Consider the following 25,703-nt stretch of genomic DNA (forward strand, 5'->3'; position numbering starts at 1 on the left):
AGCATGTATTGAATTAAGAACACAAGCTTGTGAGACTTGATCCTATTGATGTGGTTACATTTTATAACCACTTATTTTCCATTCTTGTGTGCAATTGTTCTCTTTCTATGATTGCGATCCTTGATTTGCTTGATTCTATATGTCCATTTATTTCTTATATTCATGCATTTATATGATTGAGGCCACTATTTCATTAGCCCACTTACCCAATTAGCCTACCTTTTTACTCTCCATTGTTAGCCAATTTTGAGCCTATGCTTAACCAACTTATTCTCATTTTAGCACATTACAAGCCCAAGGCGGAAAACCAATGAAAAGTCCTTGTTTGGATCTTTGATTAGCCTAGGCTAGTGAGAGTGTTTATTATTCAAAGTTGGTGAGGCTTGGGAACATTGGATGGGATAAAAAGGGGTAGTACACTTCCATATTTAGGAATTAGAAACATACTCATGTATTGATTGAATGTATAAGACCTTATGCAATTGATGTCCTTGTACAGAAAAAAAAAGGGGAATATAGAAAAAAAAAAGGGAGAAGAAAAAAATAATAAAAAGGGACAAAATGCCCCAAGGTGAAGTTCAACAAAAGGAAACCAATGCATAAGTGTTATGACTCAAGAAATAAGATGCATGAGTATGTAAAAAAAAAGGGTGAAGAATGGGTAGTTAGAGTAGTTTGAATTTGTATAGGTTATTATATAGTTAGGTGGGAAAGTCTATACTAATCAAAGATCTAAACTCTAGCCCACTTAACCATAAATGATCCTACCTTAACCCTAACCCCATTACAACCTAAATGAAAGACCTCATGATGAATTTATGCATACATTGAATAAGTGTTGATTGCTAGAAGAAAATCAAAGTTTGGAAAGCTTGATTAGAAGAGAATTGAGAGAATTAACCCTTAAACACTTGAGTGAATAGAGCGGATACACATCCGGTGAGGATTCAAAAGTTCAAGTACATGTGTTCACCCATATTATTTATATTCTTGCAAGCTTGGACTCTTTTGATTTGTTTTTGATAATTCAACACAATTGTGGTTTGGGCTTAATTCCTATTGCCTAGCTATTGTGCTTATACATGTCTCTTCGGAATTGATTTGTTTGAACTAAGAATTTCCATTTGCTTTAGGTATTCGCATATAGATAGAACTCATATAGTTTAGTTGCATTTAATAAATGTCATACCCCTTAGTTCCTTCTTATTTTAGCATGAGGACATGCTAAGGTTTAAGTGTGGGGAGGTTGATAAACCCCATTTTTAGGGATTATCTTGTATTAAATTTAGAGTATTTTGATGACCTTTTCTCGCATTTAACCTATGAATTAGCATGGTTTTGTTATCTCTCCCGTATTTGTGCTTAAGTGTAAAAACACGCTTTTTAGGCCTTATTTTGATGAATTTTGATTTCTCCTTGATTCCATAAGATGCCTTGATGTGTTTGCTAGTAATTCCAGGATTGAAATAGGCCAGGCATGGATCAAAGGAAGCAAGGAAGGAAGCATGCAAGTGGAGAGAAGCACAAAAAAACCAAAGAATTAATCACGGCCAAGCACGCGCACGCGCACAAGGCGCTCGCGCGCACATTGCGGAATCAGCCAGGGACGCGCACGCGTACTGTGCGTGCACGTGTCGATGTCTACACATGACTTCATTAAGGCAACACGTGCCTGGCGATTTTGAGGGGTTTCTGAACCCATTTTTTTGGCGCCAATTGCTGATAGAAAGGAATAAAAGGATCAAGGATGAAAGGGGAGAGACAATTAGATTAGAAGTTAGTGGTAGCTCTAGTTTAGAGTAGTTTTAGAGGGAGAAGCTCTCACTTCTCTCTAGGATTATGATTAGGTTAGGGTTAATCTCTCTTCTTAGATCTAGGTTTAATTCATGCCTTAATTCAATTCTCCTTTGCCAATTCTTAATCTTCTCCTCTTCCTCTCTCTAGTTATGTACTTTAATTCTTGTGATTCTTCACTTTGTTTTGGATAGATTGTTGTTTCTTTTATTCCCTTTCAATAATGCAATTTGAGGTAATTCATGATAATTGTGATTTCTTTGGTTGTTGTTGTTAATTCTTTGTATTCAATTGTAGTTAGAATTCATTCTTGTTGTGATTTGCTATACTTTTCTTTTGTGCCTTCCGAGTGTTTGATGAAATGCTTGGTTGGATTTTTGTATAGATTTTGTTTCTCTTGGCCTAGGTAGAATGATTAGTGACTCTTGAGTTATCTAATTCTTTTGTTGATTGATAATTAGAGATTGCTAATTGATTTGAATGCCTCTAAAGCTAGTCTTTCCTTTAGGAGTTGATTAGGTCTTGAGGAATCAAATTGATTCATCCACTTGACTTTCCTCCATGGTTAGAGGTTAACTAAGTGGGAGCAATGAACAATTCTCATCACAATTGAGGAGGATAACTAGGATAGGATTTCTAGTTCTCATATCTTGCTAAGAGCTTTGTCAATTGTTAGTTTATTTTCTTTGCCATTTATATTTCTTGCACAAAATCTTAAAACCCCAAAATAACTCACAACCAATAATAACAAACCACTTCATTGTAATTCCTAGGGAGAACGACCTGAGGTTCGAATACTTCGGTTTATAAATTTAGGGGTTTGTTTTAGTGACAAACAACTTTTTGCATGAAAGGATTCTTGATCGGTTTGGAAACTATACTTTACGACGAGACTTCATTAGCTAAATTCTAAACCATCAAGCATTCGTTCATCATGACGCGGCCGCTTCGGCGACGCGGTCGTGTGACAAGAATTTTGCTTCCAGCACCAATCCAGCATCACTCTCGCACAGAATGTTACCGTGCACCCTTTTACGTCGAAAACTCAGGGCACGCGGCCGCGTGGGAGGCCATGATTCCCATGTGACGCGAACGCGTCAGGGACGCGGTCGCGTGGGTCGATTTGTGCCATTGGCACGCCTCCAGCCACGCTCCAGCGTAACTCTCTGTTCATTTATTTTTTTTCTCCACCGCCCGTGCGACGCGGACGCGTCGCTGATGCGATCGCGTCGCGTGGCGAAAAACCGTTTTTTTTTTGGAAATATAAAGACATGTAAATGAAAGAGCACGAAAGCACTAATAAAGAGAAGAGTTATTAAAGAAGAAAAACTAAAAGTGAAGAAAAGAACGATCATACCGCGGTGGGTTGTCTCCCACCAAGCACTTTGCTTTAACGTCCGTAAGTTGGACGCTCCACTAGCTAAATCTGCTGCGATGTGGGGACCTTCCAAGCGGAAGATCTCAAGCTCCTTATTTTTCTGCACCTTCTCACCATGGTATAGCTTCAAGCGTTGTCCATTACCCTTAATAAGTTCAGAGTTTGAAGGATGGCTTAGGTGATAAACTCCGTATGGTTCAGCCTTCTCTACTCTGTATGGACCTTCCCATTTTGATCTCAACTTACCGGGCATGAGCCTTAGTCGAGATTTATAAAGGAGGACAAAATCTCCAGGTTGGAACTCTTTCTTCTTGATGTTTTGATCATGCACAGCTTTCATCTTTTCCTTGTAAATTCTGGAATTCTCATAAGCTTCTAGGCAAAGGTTCTCCAGTTCCTGCAGTTGCAACTTTCTTTCAACTCCAGCATTCTCAATTCCCATGTTGCACTCCTTAACTGCCTAGAAGGCTCTGTGTTCTATTTCAACTGGGAGATGACAAGCTTTTTCCGTAAACCAAGCGGAAGGGGCTCATCCCAATGGATGTCTTGTATGCTGTTCTGTATGCCCACAGTGCATCTTGTAGCCTGGTGCTCTAGTCTTTTCTATGAGGCTTGACTATCTTTTACAAGATACGCTTAATTTCTCTGTTTGACACCTCGACTTGCCCATTAGTTTGGGGATGGTAAGCTGTTGCAACTTTATGGATTATCCCATGCTTTTTCATCAATCCTGTTAGTCTTCTGTTACAAAAGTGGGTGCCTTGATCGCTCACGATCGCTCGTGGTGATCCAAAGCGACATATAATATGGTTTCTCACAAAGAAAACAACAGTGTTAGCATCATCAGTGCGGGTAGGAATTGCTTCCACCCATTTGGAAACATAATCCACAGCTAACAATATATAAAAATATCCATTAGAATTTGGAAATGGACCCATGAAGTCAATGCCCCAAACATCAAAAATTTCACAGAAGAGCATATATTGTTGAGGCATCTCATCCCTCCTGGATATATTACCAAATTTCTGGCATTGGGGGCAAGATTTACAAAACTCAGCAGCGTCTCTAAAAAGAGTAGGCCACCAGAATCCGCAGTCTAAGATCTTTCTAGCTGTTCTTTGAGGGCCAAAATGTCCTCCACTCTCAGATGAGTGACAGGCCTCTAAAATGGACTGGAATTCTGATTAAGACACACAACGTCTAATTATCTGGTCAGCACCACATCTCCATAAATATGGGTCATCCCATATATAATATTTAGACACGCTTTTCAACTTGTCTCTTTGATGTTTAGAAAAATGTGGAGGAAATGTGCGGCTAACTAAATAATTAGCGACAGGTGCATACCAAGGGACTACCTCGGATACTGCTTGCAGGTTGTCAAAAGAAAAATTATCATCTATAGGAGTAGAATCATCCTTAATATGTTCAAGGCAACTCAAGTGGTCTGCTACTAAATTCTGATTACCACTCCTATCCTTTATTTCTAAATCAAATTCTTGTAACAGTAGTATCCAACGTATAAGTCTTGGTTTGTTTTCCTTTTTAGCTAATAGATACTTTAGAGCTGCATGGTCCAAATACACTACTACTCTAGTACCAAGTAAATAAGCTCGGAATTTATCCAGAGCAAAAATAATAGCAAGAAGCTCTTTCTCAGTAGTAGTATAATTGGACTGGGCAGTGTCTAAAGTCTTAGACGCATAGGCAATAACAAAAGGATCCTTACCTTCACGCTGAGCCAGTGCTGCTCCTACTGCATGGTTGGAAGCATCGCACCTGATTTCAAACGGCTGGCTCCAGTCTGGTCCTCTCACAATTGGGGCTTGAGTTAGAGCAGTCTTCAGCTTATCAAACGCTTGTTTGCAATCCTCACTGAACTCGAACTCAATATCCTTCTGCAGTAATCTGGATAAGGGAAGTGCCACCTTACTAAAGTCCTTAATAAATCTCCTGTAGAAACCTGCATGGCCAAGGAACGAACGGACTTCCCTCACAGAAGAGGGGTAAGGTAAACTAGAAATAACATTCACCTTTGCTGGGTCTATAGAAATGCCATTATTAGATACCACATGTCCTAATACAATCCCTTGTTTTACCATAAAGTGGCATTTTTCAAAATTCAATACAAGGTTTGTATTAACACATATATCTAATACTCTAGATAATCCCTCTAAGGAAAGGTTAAAAGAATCACCATAAACGCTAAAATTGTCCATAAAAACTTCCATACAGTCCTCAATAAGATCAGAGAAAAGACTCATCATGCACCTTTGGAAGGTAGCTGGTGCATTGCACAAGCCAAAGGGCATTCTCTTATAAGCATAAGTCCCAAAAGGACATGTAAAAGTAGTCTTTTCCTGATCCTCAGGAGCTATATGAATCTGGAAATAACCTGTGTAACCATCTAAAAAGAAATAATGTGATTTACCTGACAGGCGATCCAACATTTGATCAATGAATGGAAATGGGTAGTGATCCTTACGGGTAGCTTGGTTGAGACGCCTGTAATCAATGCAGACTCTCCAAGCATTCTGAACTCTAGTTGCTATGAGCTCTCCATTCTCACTCTTCACTGTAGTGACTCCAGATTTCTTGGGCACCACTTGTACTGGGCTTACCCATTCACTGTCTGAAATGGGATATATGATACCTGCTTCTAATAGTCTGGTCACTTCCTTTTTGACAACTTCCAAGATGGTGGGATTCAATCTTCTTTGTGGTTAACGGACAGGTCTTGCTCCCTCTTCTAAAAATATTCTGTGCTCGCATACTTGAGGGTTGATTCCCACTATGTCTGCCAAACTCCACCCAATTGCCTTCTTATGCTTCCTCAGTACATCAAGTAACTGCTCTTCTTGTTGAGAAGTCAGTTCCCTTGCAATAATAACCGGAAGCTTCTGCTCATCCTCAAGATAAGCATATTTGAGATGTGGAGGGAGAGGTTTCAATTCTAACTTTTGATCATGGGCGGGCTCTGGATTATCTGGGGCTTGTGAAAATGGCGAAGTGCCCCCATTGTCAGTTAAGAGGGTCCCCACACTTGGACCTTGTCCAGTGTGCCTCTCTTCAAACTCTTCCTTTTGAACTTCAGCCACACTTTCGTCTATGACATCACACTGGAAGATAGAACGATCTTCTGGGGGGTTGTCAATGACTCCATTCACATTGAAGATTACTATGCGGCCATCTATTTCAAAGGAGTATGTTCCTGAAAAAGCATCCAATTTGAATTTTGATGTCTTCAGGAATGGTCTTCCAAGTAGGATTGATGATGGCTTATTTGAATCATTGTGGGGCATCTCCAAGATATAAAAATCAGTGGGAAATGTGAGCCCTTTAATGTTCACCAAAACATCTTCTGCAACTCCAGCCACTATAATAATGCTTTTATCTGCTAACACAAAACGAGCTGCCGACCTTTTTAAGGGAGGGAGCCTCAAAACATCATATATAGACAAAGGCATTATACTGACACATGCTCCTAAATCACACATGCAATCATAAATTACTACACCACCAATAGTACAACTAACTATGCAAGGACCTGGATCACTACATTTTTCAGGTAATCCTCCCATTAAAGCAGATATAGAACTACCTAAAGGAATAGTTTCTAATTCATTAATTTTGTCTTTATGGATACATAAGTCTTTTAGAAACTTTGCATATTTAGGTACCTACTGAATAACATCAAAAAGGGGAACAGTTACCTCAACCTTTTTGAATATCTCTACCATTTTAGGATCGGGTTCCAGCTGCTTCTTGGGCTTTCTTGCAAGTTGTGGAAATGGAATAGGAGTAGTGTTTTCTGTGGTGCCTGCACCTTTTGGTACTTCTTCCTGTGGTTGAGCTGTTTCTTCTTCAGCTGTGTTCTGTATATCCTCTTCCTCTTCAACATCTTCGATTTCTACCACCTCTTCAGCTGAGGCGTATTCTGGTGAGCTTGGTTCCTCCTGATTCCTCTCCTGCAGTGTGGTTCCGGACCTCAGGGTGATGCCATTAATGCCTCCCTTTGGATTGGGTAATGGTTGAGAGGGGATTCCAGTAGTGCTTAAAGGTTGGTTACTGGAATTTTGTGCTGATCCAAACTGTGTCATAAAAGCTTGCAGAGTAGAGGTGAGACCATTCAGACTGGCATTAATACTATTCATGATGTTGTTTTCCATGGTCTGTTGTCTTTTCTCAAAAGATTGTAGTAGATCTTCATTAGAAGATAACGAAGAATGAGTAAATTGAGAGGTCTGCTGTTGATTATTCCGTGGTCCTTGGTTCTGCCTCAGGTGAGGTGCTCTGTAAGGTTGATTTTGCTGCCTGTTGTTGTTATTGTTCCACTTCTGATTTTCCTGATTATCTCTGCCTCCTCTGTTATTGTTGTCCCTCCAATTCTAGTTTGAATTGTCCTGCCATCCATGGTTATTATTTCCACTTTGATTGTACCCTTGGTTGGGGCGGTCATAGAAGTTGTGAGTGGATGCCACCATGTTGTCTTCTTGTTGGAGCTGCGGGCATTCATCAGTGTAATGGCTATAATCAGCACAAATTCCGCAAATTCTTTGTGGGACTAGTTGTTGGTTTTGCTGTGGTGGAGGAGGTTGAGCTTGCTGAGCTTGTTGATTCAACTGCATTTGCTTCAGCAAGTTGGTCATTTCACAGATGCTTTGAGTCAGAGCAGCAGTCTCTCTGCTAGAAGATACTTCTGCAACAGCTTTTAAACGGCCTTGCTTCTGTCTGTGGTTCCTAGTGGATTCAGCTAAATCACTGATCAATTGCCAAGCTTCATCAGTGGTCTTGTACTTTTTCATAGACCCATTGCTGGCACTTTTCAGTGTGGTCTTATCTTGGGGCCTCATACCCTGTGTAATATAGCTGAGTAGCACGATCTTGTCAATCATGTGATGGGGGCATGCTTCCAGAAGATTATTGAAGCGCTCCCAGTATTCAAAGAGAGTCTCATTGTCATCCTGAACAATTATGGAGATATCCTTCCTCAGTTTATCAGTAACTTCAGATGGAAAGAATTTCTCCAGAAACTCCTTTCTGAGTGTATCCTAGTTGGATACATTTGCTAGAGGTTGAGTGTAGTACCACTCTCTTGCTTTTTCCTCAAGAGAAAATGGAAAAGCTTTCAGCAGAATTGAAGTTTCATCACTGCCATCACGCCTGACAGTAGAACAGGCTGCCTGAAAATCTCTCAAGTGTTTGATAGGCTCTTGAGCAGGTAGGCCATGAAACTTGGGCATCAAATTTAGCAGTACGGTCTTTATTTTAAAATCTGTAGCTACTACTGGATGATGCGCTTGAAACGGTTGCATTGTAAAATCAGGGGCTCCTTCCTCCTAGATGGTAACTCTCCTAGCTGCCATGTTTTCTGCACGTAAAATAATCGAATCAGTAGAACGGGGGCTGGTTTCTTCCTCAGATTCACTTTTAGATCCGCCCTCAGAGCGGGCTAACCAACGCTGTTCTCGCCTTATTCGTGAAATTGTCCTTTCAATTTCAGGATCGAATATTAGCAAGCATGGATCAGGAAGTGAACACGTCATTTGACGGAAGAAACATGCAGCTCATAGTAGCAAAATAAAATAAAATACAAATAAATAAATTCTAATCAATAAAATTAGCACTCTATTGCAACTCTCCGGCAACAGCGCCAAAAATTGATGAGACACAGAAGCTGGTAAATTAAAAATTATTAAAATGGTTACGTTGCAAGTATAGTTCTTAACTCACCGAAAATCTGCCTATCAATTTAGAAGTATGTCACAGAGAGTTTGAATTAAAAATTACTGGGAGTTTTAAGTCCCAGGTCGTCTCCCAACGAGTTGCAGAAAAGTGTTCTATCTTATTAATCAGATGTTCAAAGAAGTTGAGTTAAGTAAATTGGAATTTAAATTGAGAAAATTTAATTAATATGAGTAAAAGCCTTGACTGGGAGTTGATTGGTTGGAATTTCTACTATTGATGGAGTGATTGTAAGATTAATTTATAATTAATGGTTGTTCTGTTTGGTTATCCTTTACTAGGTAAGGGAAAGTCAAACAAGTTGGAATGCCAGATCTGTTCACAAGTTGCAACCCACTTAGTTCAAAGGGATTGGCGTTGGTGATAGGATAGCAATCCAACATTTAACCCAATTACAAATTTTTCCTTCAATCCTTCCAACTCAAGAGTTCCTTTTAATCAACTCCCCATCAAGTAAAGAAACTACTCACGCATTGTAAATAATAAATTCATAGCACATGAAAGGGAATTAAAAGAAGACATGATTATTGGAATTGAAATTGAATTAAAAAGAAATAATCCTTGCATTAATTAATCATAAAAGTATTCAAATAACAAAATTGAACAAAACAAAGAACATGGAAGAATGAAACCAAGTTAAGAAAATGAACTAGAATGACAAAGTCTTGATGATGAAATAACTCTTCTCAATGTTCCAATGCTAAGATCAATTGAAAATTAAAAATTCTAAAACCTAGAGAGAAAAACCTAAGAGAGTAAAACTAGATCTCAAACTGTCTCCGAATGAATGTGTTGTTTGTTTCTGCATATTCTCTGACTCTAGTCTGCTGTTCCGGACCGAGAACTGGGTCGAAATAGGGTCCAAAATCGCCCCCAGCAAATTCTGCAGATTATGCAGATCGCACATGTCACGCGAACATGTCATCCATGCGGACGCGTCACTTGCGCTTTTCCTCGCCACGCATTCGCCTCGTCCACGCTACCGCGTCGCTTGGGCTTTCCAATCTGCACAGCCGCGTGAGCCATACGGCCGCGTCGCTGCGATTTGCTCTCCTTCGCGCGGTCGCGTGAGCCATGCGACTGCGTCACTTCTCGCTGGTTATCTCCTCAAATTCTTGTGTTTCTTCCATTTTTGCTAGCTTCCTTCCCAATCTCCAACTCATTCATGCCCTATAAAATCTGAAACACTTAACACACAGATCACGGCATCGAATGGAATAAAGGAGAATTAAAATTAAATAATTAAAGTCTCTAGGAAGCAGTTTTCAAACATGTAATAAATTCCGAAAAGAAATCTAATATGCATGCTAATTTAATGAATAAGTGGGTAAGGTTCATGATAAAACCACATAATTAAACACAATATAAACCATAAAATAGTGGTTTATCAATGCTTCTTTCATGTTGATCTTGCTTGCTATTGTTGAGTTCTTGCTTATAATAGTCATGGTTCTCCTTAATTTTAGCATTTTGTGATGTTTGCTTTTATTGCACATTAGGTATTTGATATAATATTTCCTATAGTTTTTGAGTAGTTTTCTTGACCTTTGGCCTAGGCTATGTGTAAGGCCCACATCGGTTGGAGAGGGGAACGAAGCATGCCTTATAAGGGTGTGGATACCTCTCCCTAGCATGACGCGTTTTGACGAGTGAGTGTGGGGGGCTTAGGCTATCATCCCTATCGTTAAAGACAAAACCGTGAGGCCTTGTGTGCCAAAGCGGACAATATCATGCTAGCGGGTGGTCTGGGCTATTACAGATAGTATCAGAGCCAGAACCCGGATCGATGTGCCAGCGAGGGCGCTGGACTCCCTTAGGGGGGTGGATTGTAAGGCCCACATCAGTTGGAGAGGGGAACGAAGCATGCCTTATAAGGGTGTGGATACCTCTCCCTAGTATGACGCGTTTTGACGAGTGAGTGTGGGGGGCTTAGGCTATCATCCCTATCGTTAAAGACAAAACCGTGAGGCCTTGTGTGCCAAAGCGGACAATATCATGCTAGCGGATGGTCTGGGCTGTTACACTAAGGGGATTGAGTGATCTTGAGTCTTTGGGCTTCATTGAATTGGTCATTCTAGAACCCTTGAGGATCAATTTGACAACCATTGACTCTGGCCTACTACTAAGTCAATTAGTAGCTAGGTTGGCACTTATGGATTGATGTTGATCAAGCCATTTGACATACTCCAAGCCTAGGAGTCGACATTACGTACTTAAGGCTTTAGTGAGTAGACCTAATGAGCTTGGTGCCGCATAATTATCAATGTTTGAATTGTGACTAGGATGGTGATCTCAACTGCCTAAGTCTTAGCCAAGAATCCCTTATCTTGCTTCTCTAATTGCTTATTTGATTTACTTTTCTTGCCATTTATTTTATTGCTCCTTTTATCAACCAAACCCCCTTTTACCCCTTGCATTCTCATAGCTAATAATTGACCACTTCATTGTTATCCTCGTGAGACGATCCGGAGTCTAAATACTTCGGTTATAAATTCATTGGGGTTTGTTCTTTGTGACAAAACCATACTCTTAATTTGATATGAGAGTTGTTTATTGGTTTGGAGCTATGCTTACAACGGCATAATTCCCTTTCTTTAAGAAGAAAATCTAGACCGACGATAACTTTAGCATAATCACTTTCCACTGAGAAAGATAAGAGAGGGAAAAACAAATCTTGCCCTTCAGTATCACGACATTGAAATTGCTGCCGGTCCTCATCAAAGGAAGTGGTAAAGCTGATCATGTTACACCAAATCAAAACTGTCCAAATCCATAATTTGATAAAGAACAAATAAATCTCTAAAATAGATCAAAATTTGCACAATTAAAATTAGAGCCAAATAAGGATAACAAATCAGCAATAATCAGAACATGTTTCAATTAAAATCAGAATAAATAAAAAACAAACAAGGAGAATAAAGCAACAACAATCAGAACATATTTTAGTTAAATTCAGAACAAATCAAGTGTTTCTCAAGTTCCACAATTCTCTGGTACATATAAAATGTTATCATTATTTATCAAATTAACCCTTGAAGTCCATTTTATATCTACTGATTAGAAAATAGTATCATGGAAATTAGAACATATAGAAAGTGGTATAAAAGTAGTAAAAGATTATAAAATCACCAAAATACAAAATCAAAACCAAATCCAAATTCAAACATCCAAGCATAGTTATCACGGAATCATTCTACACGTAAACAAGTAGACAAAAAAGATCCAAAGAAGAAAGTATGACTTTACTTACCATATCTTCCACTTCTTGGAAGCAGCTTTCTCCAGTGCAGCTTCATAACTCTTTCTCTTACCATTGAGAGACTTCAAAGCCTCATTCACAGACTTTGCAACCTCGGCGACACAGCGCTCAGACTCTTCCCTATACTTGGCAACATACTTGTGAGCTTCTCCATCGCCAGCACCCTTCTTACCTTTCTTCATCTGCTTCTTTAGGAACAGAAGAAAGCTCATTCCTTGAGCAAAAATAGCACTCACAATGATAAGAAAACATATAACGAATCCAATTAACTACTGAGCTGAGTTAAATACTCAAAACCTAATCCAAAGCATCAAATTTGACATAAATAGTAATCCATCCTGATTCGTGAGAAATTGTAAACGAGAAATTGAATAAAGTAAAGTAACATGTACAAACCTCAAAGAAACCATGGGGGCAATCTATCGATTTCTCCTAGTAGAAAATCGAGCGAAGCAAAAATGGCGAGGCAGGGAATGGCAGAGACAAACACACCAGCAGGGTAAATTGAGCAAAGCAGAAATGGCGAGGCAAACACGAACGAGGGATGTAGCAGATGCGAGGCGGAGGCACGGTGGAGGGGATGACAAAGAAGACGGTGGCCAGCGCAATGGTGAGGGTTAGGGCATGGTGGCCAGAGCAAGAAGGCGATGACAAAAGTAAGGTGAAACCACAACGAAGGATAGCAGAGAAGATGACACTGGCAACGATGCAGAGGAGATCGGCGAGGAGGACAACGCTAGTGACAAGGTAAATGAGGACGATGCTAGTGACGAGGAGGAGACGAGGCGGAGGAGAGGCTAATGGCGGAGGACGACGCTAGTGACGAGGATGACGCTAGTGACGAGGACGACGCTAGTGACGGCAGGGATCTGAGCTCTTCCAGGGTTCCCATGGAGTTGAGAGTTGAGTGACGATGGTAACTTGGTAAGAGCTGAGAGTGAGAGAGTGCTTTATTTTTCAGAGGGTTTTAATTAAGGGTTTGAAAGGGGATCTGAGCTCTTCCCGATCGAGGCTTGCTTTAGGGTTACAATTAAGGGTTTTAGTTTTCAAAAACCTTTTGGCCACGCTTTAAAGCGTGCCAAAAGAGTCCTTGTTTCCTTCTATGGCCACGCTTTTGAAGCGTGGCCAAAAAGAAACATGGTCGTATCTCCAATCAATTCCTACCCTTCCAAAAGCGTGGCCATTAACCCTTTTCGCCATGTTTTTAAAGCGTGGCAAGAAAAAAATGTAGCCAAATCTCTATTCAATCGCCACCATCACAAAGCGTGGTCATTGACCACTTTTGGCCACACTTTTAAAGCGTGGCAAAAAAAGCGTGGCTATATCTCCAATCAACTGCTACCCTTCCAAAAGCGTGGCCGTTGACCCTTTTCGCCACGTTTTTGAAGCGTGGCAAGAAAAAACGTGGCCAAATCTCTATTCAATCGCCACCCTCATAAAAGCGTGGCCATTGACTACTTTTGGCCACGCTTTTAAAGTGTGGCAAAAAAAAGCGTGGCCATAGGCCTTTTTTCATGTAGTGTTTCTTGCACATGTTATTTGCTTAGAAAAATAGTAGCACTTGAATATGGTCATGTCCCAAACTTACTTCAAAATAAATAGTTGTTCTGGAGAGTGGATCTTTAAATATTACTTAATTAAAAATTAGAATTTGAGAACATGTGTGTATGTTTGAATTCTTTAACATGCTTTGCGGAATAAAAGGATATCTATTTAGTATTTTAAGGATTTTAAATTCTTCTATAATAAGCTTTATACTGTATATGTGAATTAAGTAGTTTTGATGATTTTGAAGTTTGATTTTGAAAACTCAAATTAAGGCGCGAGCTTTAGAGTTTTGTATATTAACATAGGCAAATGCAGAATGGGCAAATTCAACGGGGTGATTGTAGGTGACAAATTGAGCTAAGATGAATGGCACACAGTCAGTGTCTCTAGGGAGGCAGAGCTGCAAGGGGAGGTTGAGAGAATGAATATTAAGACAAATATGGAGAAACTTAGGGTTGATTTATTCTCCATTGAATGATGGACCAGGGTTAGTGCATTCATTTACTTTAAAAATGAATTAGTTATACTTTAATGGAACCATTATCTTTCTAATTTACAAAGCTAGAGAGAATCATAATTTTTAGCCTATAGTTGAAACTGTTTCATTATCGGCTTGGCAGGTCTATGTTTTTATTGTAATCCAATTATTGGAATCTTTGTATATTTCATTGTCGTCGTCCCTTTTTATTTCGAAAGCATGCTTCTATTTGTCAAAATATTCAAATAAAATAGAGGTGGTTGACACTTAAGGTCAGTTAGTTGTAGTGTTAATATTATTCAGTGATTGTTTGGGTGGTAATATGCTGAAGTTAATTGGAGTATTACTTTATCATTCCGAGGTACCATTCGTTCTATTTCTTTCTTTTTCATTCCATTAATTGTAACAATTTTGGGGTGGTAACAAATGTGGTTATTTTTATCTTAAATTATAAGCAACTCTGGTACAAATTAAAATAAAATTATTATGGATAAATCATTATAGAAAAGAGAAAAACGCAAACATACACTTAATTATGCTCACAAATTAGTCTAAATATTAATATTTTTTTCCTATTCATAAGTAAAAGTATACAATAAGAACCCTCTTGGCAGATCAAAGATTTTTCTTTTCTATAACACTAATAATTTAATCATGTATGTGAATAGTTTGGTAACAATGACATATCCGAGATTTAATTAAACAAATTATGACATTATTGCTAAAAAGAAAAAAGATAAGGTATTGTATTATTTGGTTTACTCCCAAAACAACATACCAATTTTACTTTATGTATAATGTTGTTAGCCCAATAAAATTTGAGCAATTCTCTTTCATTGTCTATGACATTTTTTAGGTTTTTATTCTTTTGAAGATTGTTTAAGACAAATCTCATGGTATTTAATAGGACAATTTACCCATTTAAATAAACAGGTAACCAATATTACCAGAATACACATTATGCAAACTGGATACCAAAATGCATTTTTTTCCTAAACTATGTAAACCACGAAAGGGGTATCGCGGTTTACAATATGAATGTAATCCGCTATAGGGGTGTTGCGGATTACGTTGGCATTGAATAATCACATAAACCGCTACAGGGGTGTCGCAGTTTATGTGTGTTTGTGATACGTGCATAAACCGCTACAGGGGTGTAGCCGTTTATGCTTTAGTGCGTACTTAGGTCATTTTTCATGGAGAATAAATTTTTGGATGAAAGTTTAACTTCTGTATAGCGCAACATAGGTTGCTGATTTGATTTTATTGAAATTAGCATGTGTACTCATAGAATTATCAAGAAAATCTGAACCAGAGAGAATCATTAGTACATAGAGAATCGATAAACAAATACAACTTCACTTAACAGTAAACACAACTAAAACAAAAGAAGAACACAAACAAGGAGAGAAAAATGCAACTTAATCCTAACGACCTAAAGACAACTATGCCTCGGCACTGGGGGCGGATCCTCGTTGAGGGCAAGTCCTGCGTGTGTGTTCTATCTGTCTGCATAGCCCGCATCGCTTCGGCCGACCAGTATCGGCCTCATCCATGGTGTTATGAATTCTTGTTGACCTTGGTCGCCCTTCTCTGGCACGTCTCATGTTAGGATCAAGGATGATAGTAGGACCGGCGTATGGTGGCCAGAGACCCTCTGGAATAGGTGGCAAAAATCCCATCCGGTATACGTTGAACACATTACTCATGGTATAAACCTCATGGACGTACATAGCCCAGTCTAACCGGGACTGAGCACAGCATGCAATCGCATGGCAGCAAGGGTAATGGAGAGCTTGAAAGTACCCACAGTCACAAGTGTGATCTCTAAGGGAAACTCGATACGTCCCGAGCGAGAAATTCTCGGTAGGAGTCGTCTCAGCCACGGTATGCTCAGACTGATGTCTATCGAACAGAGTAACCGTCAAGCACCTTGCATCTTTCAGGTTGCGCTCTATCACCTTCACCAGGGCCTGGTGATGAGCGGATAATTTATACGCTTTTTGGCATTATTTTTACATAGTTTTCAGTATGATTTGGTTAGTTTTTAGTATATTTTTATTAGTTTTTAATAAAAATTCACATTTCTGGACTTTACTGAGTTTGTGTATTTTTCTGTGATTTCAGGTAATTTCTGGCTGAAATTGAGGGACTTGAACAAAAATCAGATTCAGAGGTTGAAGAAGGACTGCAGATGCTGTTGGATTCTGACCTCCCTGCACTCAAAGTGGATTTTCTGGAGCTACAGAACTCCAAATGGCGCGCTCCCAATTTCGTTGGAAAGTAGACATCCAGGGCTTTCCAGCAATATATAATAGTCCATATTTTGAATAAGGATTGACGACGTGAACTGGCATTCAACGCCATTTCCATGCTGCATTGTGGAGTCAAACGCCAGAAACAGGTTGCAAAGTGGAGTTCAATGCCAGAAACAGGCTACAAACTGGCGTTCAACTCCAAAAGAAGCCTCTACACGTGTAAAGCTCAATGCTCAGCCCAAGCACACACCAAGTGGGTCCCGAAAGTGGATTTTTGCATCATTTACTTATTTCTGTAAACCCTAGTAACTAGTTTAGTATAAATAGGACTTTTTACTATTGTATTTAGAATTTTAGATCTTTTGGACGTTTAGTTCTTAGATTATGGGGGCTAGCCATTCGGCCATGCCTGAACCTTTCACTTATGTATTTTTCAACAGTAGAGTTTCTACACACCATAGATTAAGGTGTGGAGCTCTGCTGTTCCTCAAAGATTAATGCAAAGTACTACTGTTTTTCTATTCAATTCAACTTATTCCGCTTCTAAGATATTCATTCATACTTCAATATGATGGATGTGATGATCGTGACAGTCATCATCATTCTCAACTTATGAACGCGTGCCTGACAACCACTTCCGTTCTACCTTAGATTGAATGGATATCTCTTGGATATCTAATACAGGGGACCGAGTCCGAGTTATTAGGGTCTTCGTGGTATAAGTTAGAACCCATGGATGCCCATTCCTGAGATCCGGAAAGTCTAAACCTTGTCTGTGGTATTCCGAGTAGGATCTGGGAAGGGATGGCTGTGACGAGCTTCAAACTCGCGAGTGTTGGGCGTAGTGACAGACGCAAAAGGATAGTAAATCCTATTCCAGTATGATCGAGAACCGACAGATGATTAGCCATGCAGTGACAGCGCATTGGACCATTTTCACAGGAGGATGGGATGTAGCCATTGACAACGGTGATGCCCTACATAAAGCTTGCCATGGAAAGGACTAGGATTGATTGGATGAAGACAGCAGGAAAGCACAGATCAGAGGAACGAAAGCATCTCTATACGCTTATCTGAAATTCTCATCAATGAATTACATAAGTATCTCTATCCTAGTTATATTCTATTTGTCTTTTATTTATCACTTTATAAAACTATTTGAATCCGCTTGACTGAGATTTACAAGGTGACCATAGCTTGCTTCAAGCCAACAATCTCCGTGGGATCGACCCTTACTCACGTAAGGTTTATTACTTGGATGACCCAGTGCACTTGCTGGTTAGTTGTACGAAGTTGTGAAACAGATATAAGATCATGAACGTGCGTATTGAATTTTTAGCACCATTACCAAGGAATGGAATGATCACGATTTCGCACACCACTTGGCAAAACCGTTGGCCTGATCCCAACTGTGCCTCTGCTGTCTGCCCTCGGACGACAAAAAGCTCTGATAATCTCCCATATGTGGATTTCACAAGTGCAGTTACAGGAAGATTCTGTGTCCCCTTCAGTACAGAGTTAACATACTCGGATATATTCGTCGTCATGTGGCCGAACCGTCTGCCTCCATCCTGGTGTTGGGTCCACTTATCGTACTCCAGCCAGTTGGCCCAATCACACATGGCCAGATTCTCAGTCCTCATAATATCAAACCAGTAGTCAAACTCGGCCTCAGTCTTCGCATACACCACATTCACGAGCATCCGCCTCGCATCTTGACCCTTGAAATTGAGGGCAAAATTGGCTGCAACGTGTCGAATGCAATACGCTCGATATGCATGAGGCGGTTTCCAACCACTGTCCGGTGCCTCCAGTGCAGCCTTAATGCCGTTGTGTCTGTCAGAAATCACCAGAATCCTTTCCTGTGGGGTCACATGTTGACGCAAGTGGGATAAGAAAACAGCCCACGACTCAGCGTTCTCCCCCTCAACAAGTGCAAACGCAACTGGCAATATATTGGAGTTTCCATCTTGCGCAATAGCCAGAAGCAAAGTCCCGCCATACTTCCCATACAGATGCGTTCCGTCAATGTTGATCAGTGGCTTGCAATGTTTAAAAGCCTCAACGCATGGAGGGAACGTCCAGAAAAGTCGATGAAAGTACTCCGTGGACTCATCAACCTCACCACCAACACGAACTGGAGAAGTCTTCAACAAAGCTACGCTGCCGTCCATCGTTGCTTGCATCCCAAGGATCCACCGGGGCAACTCCGCATATGACTCTTTCCAATCCCCGTAAATTTACATAACTACCTTCTGCTTTGCCTTCCACACCTTCCTATAGCTAGGCCTGAATCCATAGGTTAGCTCAGTAGCTTCTTGCAACACCTTTATGATAACCACTGCGTCCGCCCTAACCAAGGGATAGATCCTCGCACAAATTACGTGGTAATCGAGCGTCGGTGGTCGCTCGATATCGATGTCGCTAGGCATGTGTGGGCTCCGTTGTATCTTCTAACCTCCCAGTTACCCTTGCGCTGCCGAAGTGCCATGCGGATGATCCAGTTGCAGCCATTTCCAAACTCCTTGCATCTCTCAACATACTTCAGATGATCAGATTCCATAATCCGATACTAAACTCCACGACGAATGCTATAATCTTTAACACTCATCGCAGCTTCCTCCTTAGTTTGAAAAGATTGACCAATCACAAATTCGGCAGAAGCATTGCCCTCCTGTAATCCTTGGTAGCGGAAGGTGTATCGATCATCTGGTTGTTGGCTCACTACTTCCAGATTGAGCATCAAGAAATGCGGCGGTTGTTGGTGGGACCCAGAATTGGATGGCCCCTGAGGTGCAGGTGGGGGCACTGGAGTCTCGTCCTCACTATCCTCTGATATGTGATCGGGCTCATCGTCCGAATCATAGTCCCGCATTGCGTCCTCATAGTGATCTGGCTCACCACTCCCAACAAGACCAGTAATCAAACCGGGTGACCTCTCTGCCGGTGCTAGAACAGGTGGAGGCGCAGGTAGGAGACACCTGGGTGCAACGACAGGCATCGAAGTAGAAGCACCCCCCACCGTTATCGACTGAGGATTTGGCGCTGAAGCCCCAGAACTGTCCACTCGGTCTTCCAACTTGGCAAACAACTCGTGTATTCTCACCTCTGGAAAACTCTGCCGACAATGAAACAACACCCCCATGTCTTCATCTGACCATATAACAAATGTTTCATACTACACACCACTCGACACGACCGCCATCGGAATCTTGTAGAACACATTCTTCACCGACTTGGCCCCAGCTAACCCTGCCTTCTGCAATATGTTCCTCTTCAGATCCGACAAAGTATCAGTCGAATGAATAAAAATGCTCAGCGGTTCTTTATCCGTGAACTTAACACCATGCCTGTTACTTTTTTTAATTTTACCAGAACAGTAGACTAGAACCATCAAGCTTTTCTCTCTATCCATTTGTGAAAGTGTGAAAATGACTCTCTTCAAATAACTCACTCCCTATCTTGCTTGGTATTTATAGGCAAAGTTTACAAAGCATAAACCGCTACACCCCTGTAGCAGTTTATGCCTGTATCACAATCACACAAAAACCGCGACACCCCTGTAGCGGTATATGTGATTATTCAACGCCAACGTAATCCGCGACACCCCTGTAATGGATTACGTTCATATTGTAGACCACGATACCCCTGTCGCGGTTTACATAGTTTAGAAAAAAAATACATTTCGGTATCCAATTTGCATAATGTGTAATCTGGTAATATTGGTTCTGTTTATTTAAATAGGTAAATTGTCCTATTTAATAGTAGAGTTCTATTATGTTACTGTAGGTTGTCAAAAAAAAAGTTTTATGATAGTAATTTTTTTTGGAGAGTAAGTGTTTTTTATTTTAATTTTTAAGTATAAATTAAATTGGAATTTAGTTCTTTAGAAATAATTTTTTTCTTTCCCTGTTGGTATTTGTATTTATTTAATGTATCATGTTCTAAAATAATTTTATACTCTAATTCATCATATGTAAAAGTACTTATAGACAAAGGATGTTAGTATAAATATGACTTTACAAAATTGATTACGATTAAAAATTAGATTGATGTCATATAATTTATGTTGGGATATTTTTTGCACTAAACGTTAAGAGAATGAATACATTTAAATAATGTTAGTTAAAATTATATTAAAGTGTAATTTATTAATATGATATAATTTATATATTTTTTTATATTAATTTTTTAATTTAGTTTTTACAATAACAGTGTCTAATTTATTTAAAAATAATCAATAAAATAGATTTTAGCATACACATTTTTTTGTAAATAGATATTAATATGGGCTAAAAATATAAGATTATTCGACCTCTATAAATATAGGGTGAAACAATCAAATACCTCGGATAATAAATTTTTATTCACAAAAACTTTTTAAAATTAAAAATAATTATTAATATGAGCTAAAAATAATCAATGAAATAGATTTTAGCATATACATTTTTTTGTAAATAGATATTAATATGGGCTAAAAAAATAAGATTATTCGACCTCTATAAATATAGGCTAAAATAATCATATACATCGGATAATAAATTTTTATTCACAAAAACTTTTTAAAATTAAAAATAATTATTAATATTAATAGATATGTACTACTAAATTTTTATAATGAATCAATATTTGAATTCCGGCCCGGGTTTTACACTAGTCACGTATTATGATAATTGATGACGTGTTAGAGGCAATATGGCATGTTAGGAGCACAGCCACTTAGCGTAGAAAATTCAAATTGAAACACCGTCGCAATCTGTTTCTCACCTGCAACGCGTTTGCCCACACGACTTCTCAGAAACTTCAAATCTATACTTCCATCCCATTAAGGAATCTTAGCCACGCTTTGCTCCCCAATCTATAAATATGCATATGATTTGATTCCACTTATTACATTGTCATTTACAAATTACAATCACTTCGCCTTTATTGTTTGTTTGCATTTGAAAGACAGCATCAACTTCGATCAATTCATCATCATCACCACCATGAGTCACTTCAACAATCAGCACGAAGCACCTGGTTAGTTTTTCTTCTTGTCAACAAAAAACTGCCTCAAAAACTCTCGTCTTTAATTTCTATTTTCGTAGTGTAAACCAAATTCTGGAAATCAGACAGTATTTAAAAGTTTAATTAAGATTGTATTGAATATAATAAAATAATTTGAACTAATTTTCTGATTAAAAACCAGACTGGCTCAATTCGTACATCTATTTTATGCTAGTTTGATTGATTTATTTATCAGTATCATATCCGCCAAGAATTAAATAACATAGTTACATAATTGAATTTGGTGCAGCAGTATCATATCCGCCAACAATGAGTGCGTACCCTCCTCCACCAGCAGCATCATATGTTAGTGCTCCACCACCAATGGGTTACCCTTCAAAGGATGGTCCTCCAGCTGCAGGGTACCCCCAACAGAGTGTTCCACAACACACCACAACCAAGGGTGATGGCTTCTGGAAGGGTTGGTAAGTTCAACAAAATCACTTCACCTATTTATTTATTTATATATAAGGAAATCAAATTATTTGGAATGAATTTTCTAATTAATATTTTTTCTTTAATTTTTTTAATCTTTGCATATTACTACTTCATTGGCTAATTATTGACTAAAAAAAACTTGTTTGTTTATGATAAAAATTTAATATATATCAACCTGAATTAATACAAAAATTATTAAGATATATACGTAATCAATTTATAATTACTGATTCTTGACCTTTTATTATTATTATTTTTTTTTTGTTACAGTTGTGCTGCCCTATGTTGCTGTTGTGCCCTGGATATCTGCTTCTGATTGAGTCACTCCATAGATTTGTGCATGCTATCATTGTTTTTCACCTGCTTCCTTCTTCCTTTTGTATAATTCTTTGTAGTTTATAGAACAATAAGGATCTTTATTCACTTGGCTATGTTTTCTTTTTTCTTTTTTCTTTTTTCTTTTTTCTTTCGCTGTTTTCAATGGAAGCCTTGTACTATGAGATTTTTTTTATGATATATTAGTCATTATAAATTATTTGCTTTAATTCCAATTATATATCATATATCTTTCATTGATTAAAAGATATTATTAATTTGAATTTAATATCCATATCCTGATAACATAAAAGAGATTTTTACAGATATATATTTAAAAATAATTAATTTTTAAGTTTACTACATAAAATAGTTGCTTGCATATATAAATTATACTATCAATTAGAATTGAGCTCTATTAATTTTCTTTATTTTTCTTCAAATTTTTATATCTCTATCTTTATAATTATACAATTAAATCATTTAATTTACATAACATATAATTAATTAATTATTGAGTTTGAAAGGTGTTGTACTTCATCATTAAGTTTTTTTTTATAATATTATAAAGGAAAAAAGACAAATTAGTCCTTGAGTTTTTAAATCGTGGACAAATCCATTTCTAAAGATCTAAAAATACTAAAACGCCCTTTACTATTCAAAACGTGTGACGGATTGATCCTTCCGTGCAAAATGCTCTCCTAGACATAATGGAGAGGGGTGATCTGTCGCTTATTTGGCGTGTATTGGGCCTAGACTACCGTAACGGTGCACATGTAAGTAAGGTGGATTGAGGTTAGGGACGAATTGGTCCCTGGATGGAAAGACGACGTCGTTTTTCTGTTTGTCCTATTTGTTCAAATGGAACTCGTTCGCCATTACCGTTGTTCATTTCTGTGAGTGGTTGAGTGTGGGGGTATTGTGCAAGCTTAAATGGCCAGTGACGGAGCCTCATCCAGCTCACGACTCGTTCTTTGGGTGTCCATTCTTTAAGGTATGTTGGTGATTTTATTTGGTCAGTTTGATTATAGGGGAGTTGATTATGTTTTGTTTGTTTTGGAACGATGAACATGCAGCTGAAAAATCCCAGTCACTGCAAGTTCTTCTTATGGCTGGATGACCTTGTTTCAACAATAAGAGTCCTTGAAAAGTTTATTACGGAGAACGAGGTTGATGATCTGAAAGTGTATCTTGGGAAGAAGGTAGTGGAATAGAAGCTAATTGATTTGGAGAAGAAGGTGTTGTATCTTGAGAGGAAGATGAATGTTAATCTGTATTTGGTTATTCTTGTAGTGGTTTCTGTAATTTTTGCTTCTGTCATTGTCAATCTTGGCTGAAAAGTAGGTAAAAAAAATGATGTAATGTAGTATGGGATGAGTTTCCATTTTGTTGTATGCTATTCGAACAAAAATATTGTAAGCTAAATTATGATATATTCAGCAAAGTGATTGCCCTAAGCAAGTGAGTGGCATAATTATTTAGAGATATAATTATATATGTAAAGAATAATTTAATCTCATGAAAGAGTTGTTAATATTGACAAAAGAAGTCAATAACATGTTTACTGCCAAAGTAAGGCATAACTTAAGCCTGCAAGCTATAGATAATCACATTGTTTCCAAAAAGAGTTGCTTTGTAAAATAACAGTGTTTCTCAAAAAGGTGTTGATGTCATGACTAAAGTCTAAACATGTAGCATTAACTACTTGGCTTGTTTAGTCCTGGAGTGGGGATGAACATAAACAGCCGTTGAGTTGCTTTGCCTGCTGCTGCCAAAGTCTGTGGAGATGCTCCTGATGTAGTTGGTTGTTGTGGAGAGGGGAGATGCTGCTCACTCTGGGCAGGTGGCACAGGCTGCGAGGGTTTATTTGTCATAGGCTTCCTCCTAACTGTTTGCTTAGGCCTAAATGTCCCTCATGCAGGATGTGATGTAGACTGGGCTGGGGGCTTGAATGGTGCTTTTGGAGGCATTGATTGTGTCTCAACCACTGCTACTGAGGGTCCAGATTCTTGCTCATTCATCGGTGCAGCGTTTGCATTCGAATTACCCTGCATGAAGGTCGAAACAAGTGTGAAATGCAATGAAACTAGCAAGCAACAACAATGAAATGTCACCAAAATTCTTATCTCATTAGCAACTGACTGATTAGCAGAATTTTATTCAACATGAGGAGGGTTCGTAGCAGCTGGAGGACTCTGTTCCACACTCTGAGATGAGGCATTGTGTAAAATGTATCCAGTTAGTTTAAACAGTCCCAGTGAAGCACATTATATCATAAGACATTTAAAACCATGAAGTATTAAAATATAGACATATAGCACCCTAAATAAAACTAAAATAGACACTTAAATCCCTAAGTTTATTATCGGGGGGACAATTACATCCCTGGGAAAGTAAGGACTACCTCTTCCTCGGGGGCTGACTGTGAGAACCACTAGTGATTGAGAGTCCTTGGCATTTGTTCTTGATTTTTTCGTCTTTTGCTTCCAGTTTGGGTTGGATAGGGCCCCTTTTCACGTCTTGTAGTGCTCACCACATTTGCTACATGTGACATAGAAACTCTTCTTCAACTTGTCACCATCAATAACAGCCTCAGTTGGGTCTTTCTGTCTGTTATGCACCTTGGGATGTCCAATTGGCCTTTTTAACACAGGTGGAGTAGGCTTAGTAAACTCAAACCTTGTCCAATATTCCTCACTCGTTACTGGCTGGATAAAGTGCTCGTATGTCTTTCTAATGGACTCCATACATAGCCATGGATGAACATAATCATCAGAATTATCATGCCGTTTTTTTATTGCTGCTATAGCATGAATGCACGGCATCCCTTCACAGCAGGACAGTAGTTTCACAACAACAGAATGGCATAAACATGATTAAAATATCATGAACTAATATAAATTCACAGCATGGCTAATATGTCCAAATTCACAGCATAGTTAATATCAACAGATTCATAGCATGTTAATTAGATTCACACTAAGCATGTCCAAATTCACAGCATGGTTAACATCATCTATGATTAAAATTGAAATTCACATCAACTATGAATTCACAGCAGGCTTAAATTAAAAAAATACACAGCATGTTAATATTGAAATTCAGGAACCTGACTGACCAGTGAGTTGTCATTTGTTACACGAGCAGCTGTGTTTGATCAAATCCACATCAACTTTGGATCCCTTGTGAGTGACTTCAAACCGTTTGTACTCGTTATCACCAATCCACTCTGCTGTCCATTTGTTTCTTGGTTTGATAAGCCTCTGTAGCCTTTTCTCTTGCACTGGCACCAGTTTTCCTTCATGAGTCCCCAGAAGTTTCTTGTGTTGAACCATTCGCCGCATCACATAGCACTGTAACTCCTCGCACATTGTAAGTATGGGCTTGCTTCTGTACTTCACCACCTTTGCGTTAAACGACTCGCACATGTTGTTTGTTAGG

At 38.8% G+C, this 25,703-nt stretch overlaps 2 protein-coding genes and 1 non-coding gene across 4 annotated transcripts; 2 read left to right on the forward strand and 1 right to left on the reverse strand.

Annotated features, from left to right (window-relative positions):
• The first annotated feature begins 8,061 nt into the window (after positions 1-8,061).
• On the forward strand, positions 8,062-8,169 carry LOC148548433 (small nucleolar RNA R71). Its single transcript, XR_015897687.1, has one exon. It is a non-coding gene; the product is annotated as a small nucleolar RNA R71 (small nucleolar RNA).
• Positions 8,170-15,647: 7,478 nt separating this feature from the next.
• Positions 15,648-18,634, reverse strand: LOC107611133 (uncharacterized). The gene is made up of 2 exons (XM_016313092.1): positions 17,840-18,634; positions 15,648-16,175 (listed from the first exon to the last, which is right to left on the reverse strand). The coding sequence occupies exons 1-2, from the start codon at positions 18,632-18,634 to the stop codon at positions 15,648-15,650; spliced, it is 1,323 nt and encodes a 440-aa protein (XP_016168578.1).
• Positions 18,635-21,320: 2,686 nt separating this feature from the next.
• LOC107611835 (protein CYSTEINE-RICH TRANSMEMBRANE MODULE 1) lies at positions 21,321-22,498 on the forward strand. 2 transcript variants are annotated; one of them, XM_016313725.3, is made up of 3 exons: positions 21,321-21,482; positions 21,763-21,934; positions 22,218-22,498. In XM_016313725.3, the coding sequence occupies exons 1-3, from the start codon at positions 21,449-21,451 to the stop codon at positions 22,261-22,263; spliced, it is 252 nt and encodes an 83-aa protein (XP_016169211.1). In that variant the 5' UTR covers positions 21,321-21,448; the 3' UTR covers positions 22,264-22,498. The 2 variants fall into 2 exon arrangements, with proteins under 2 accessions (XP_016169211.1, XP_016169210.1); XM_016313724.3 differs by having other exon boundaries at positions 21,325-21,482; positions 21,760-21,934.
• Positions 22,499-25,703: the final 3,205 nt, after the last annotated feature.

The sequence above is a fragment of the Arachis ipaensis genome, chromosome B8 (assembly GCF_059453495.1).
Source record: "Arachis ipaensis isolate K30076 ecotype BB chromosome B8, ASM5945349v1, whole genome shotgun sequence".
In the NCBI taxonomy this organism is placed as follows: domain Eukaryota; kingdom Viridiplantae; phylum Streptophyta; class Magnoliopsida; order Fabales; family Fabaceae; genus Arachis; species Arachis ipaensis.

Bases quoted from the DNA above. Each gene is read 5' to 3' on its own strand.
- LOC107611133 (XM_016313092.1), bottom strand. From the start codon at position 18,634: ATGGACGGCAGCGTAGCTTTGTTGAAGACTTCTCCAGTTCGTGTTGGT. The intron at 16,176-17,839 runs GTGTGCGAAATC...GCTCATCACCAG, and splicing joins GCCAACGGTTTTGCCAAGTG to GCCCTGGTGAAGGTGATAGA.
- LOC107611835 (XM_016313724.3), top strand. From the start codon at position 21,449: ATGAGTCACTTCAACAATCAGCACGAAGCACCTG. The intron at 21,483-21,759 runs GTTAGTTTTTCT...AATTTGGTGCAG, and splicing joins CAATCAGCACGAAGCACCTG to CAGTATCATATCCGCCAACA. The intron at 21,935-22,217 runs GTAAGTTCAACA...TTTTTGTTACAG, and splicing joins GATGGCTTCTGGAAGGGTTG to TTGTGCTGCCCTATGTTGCT.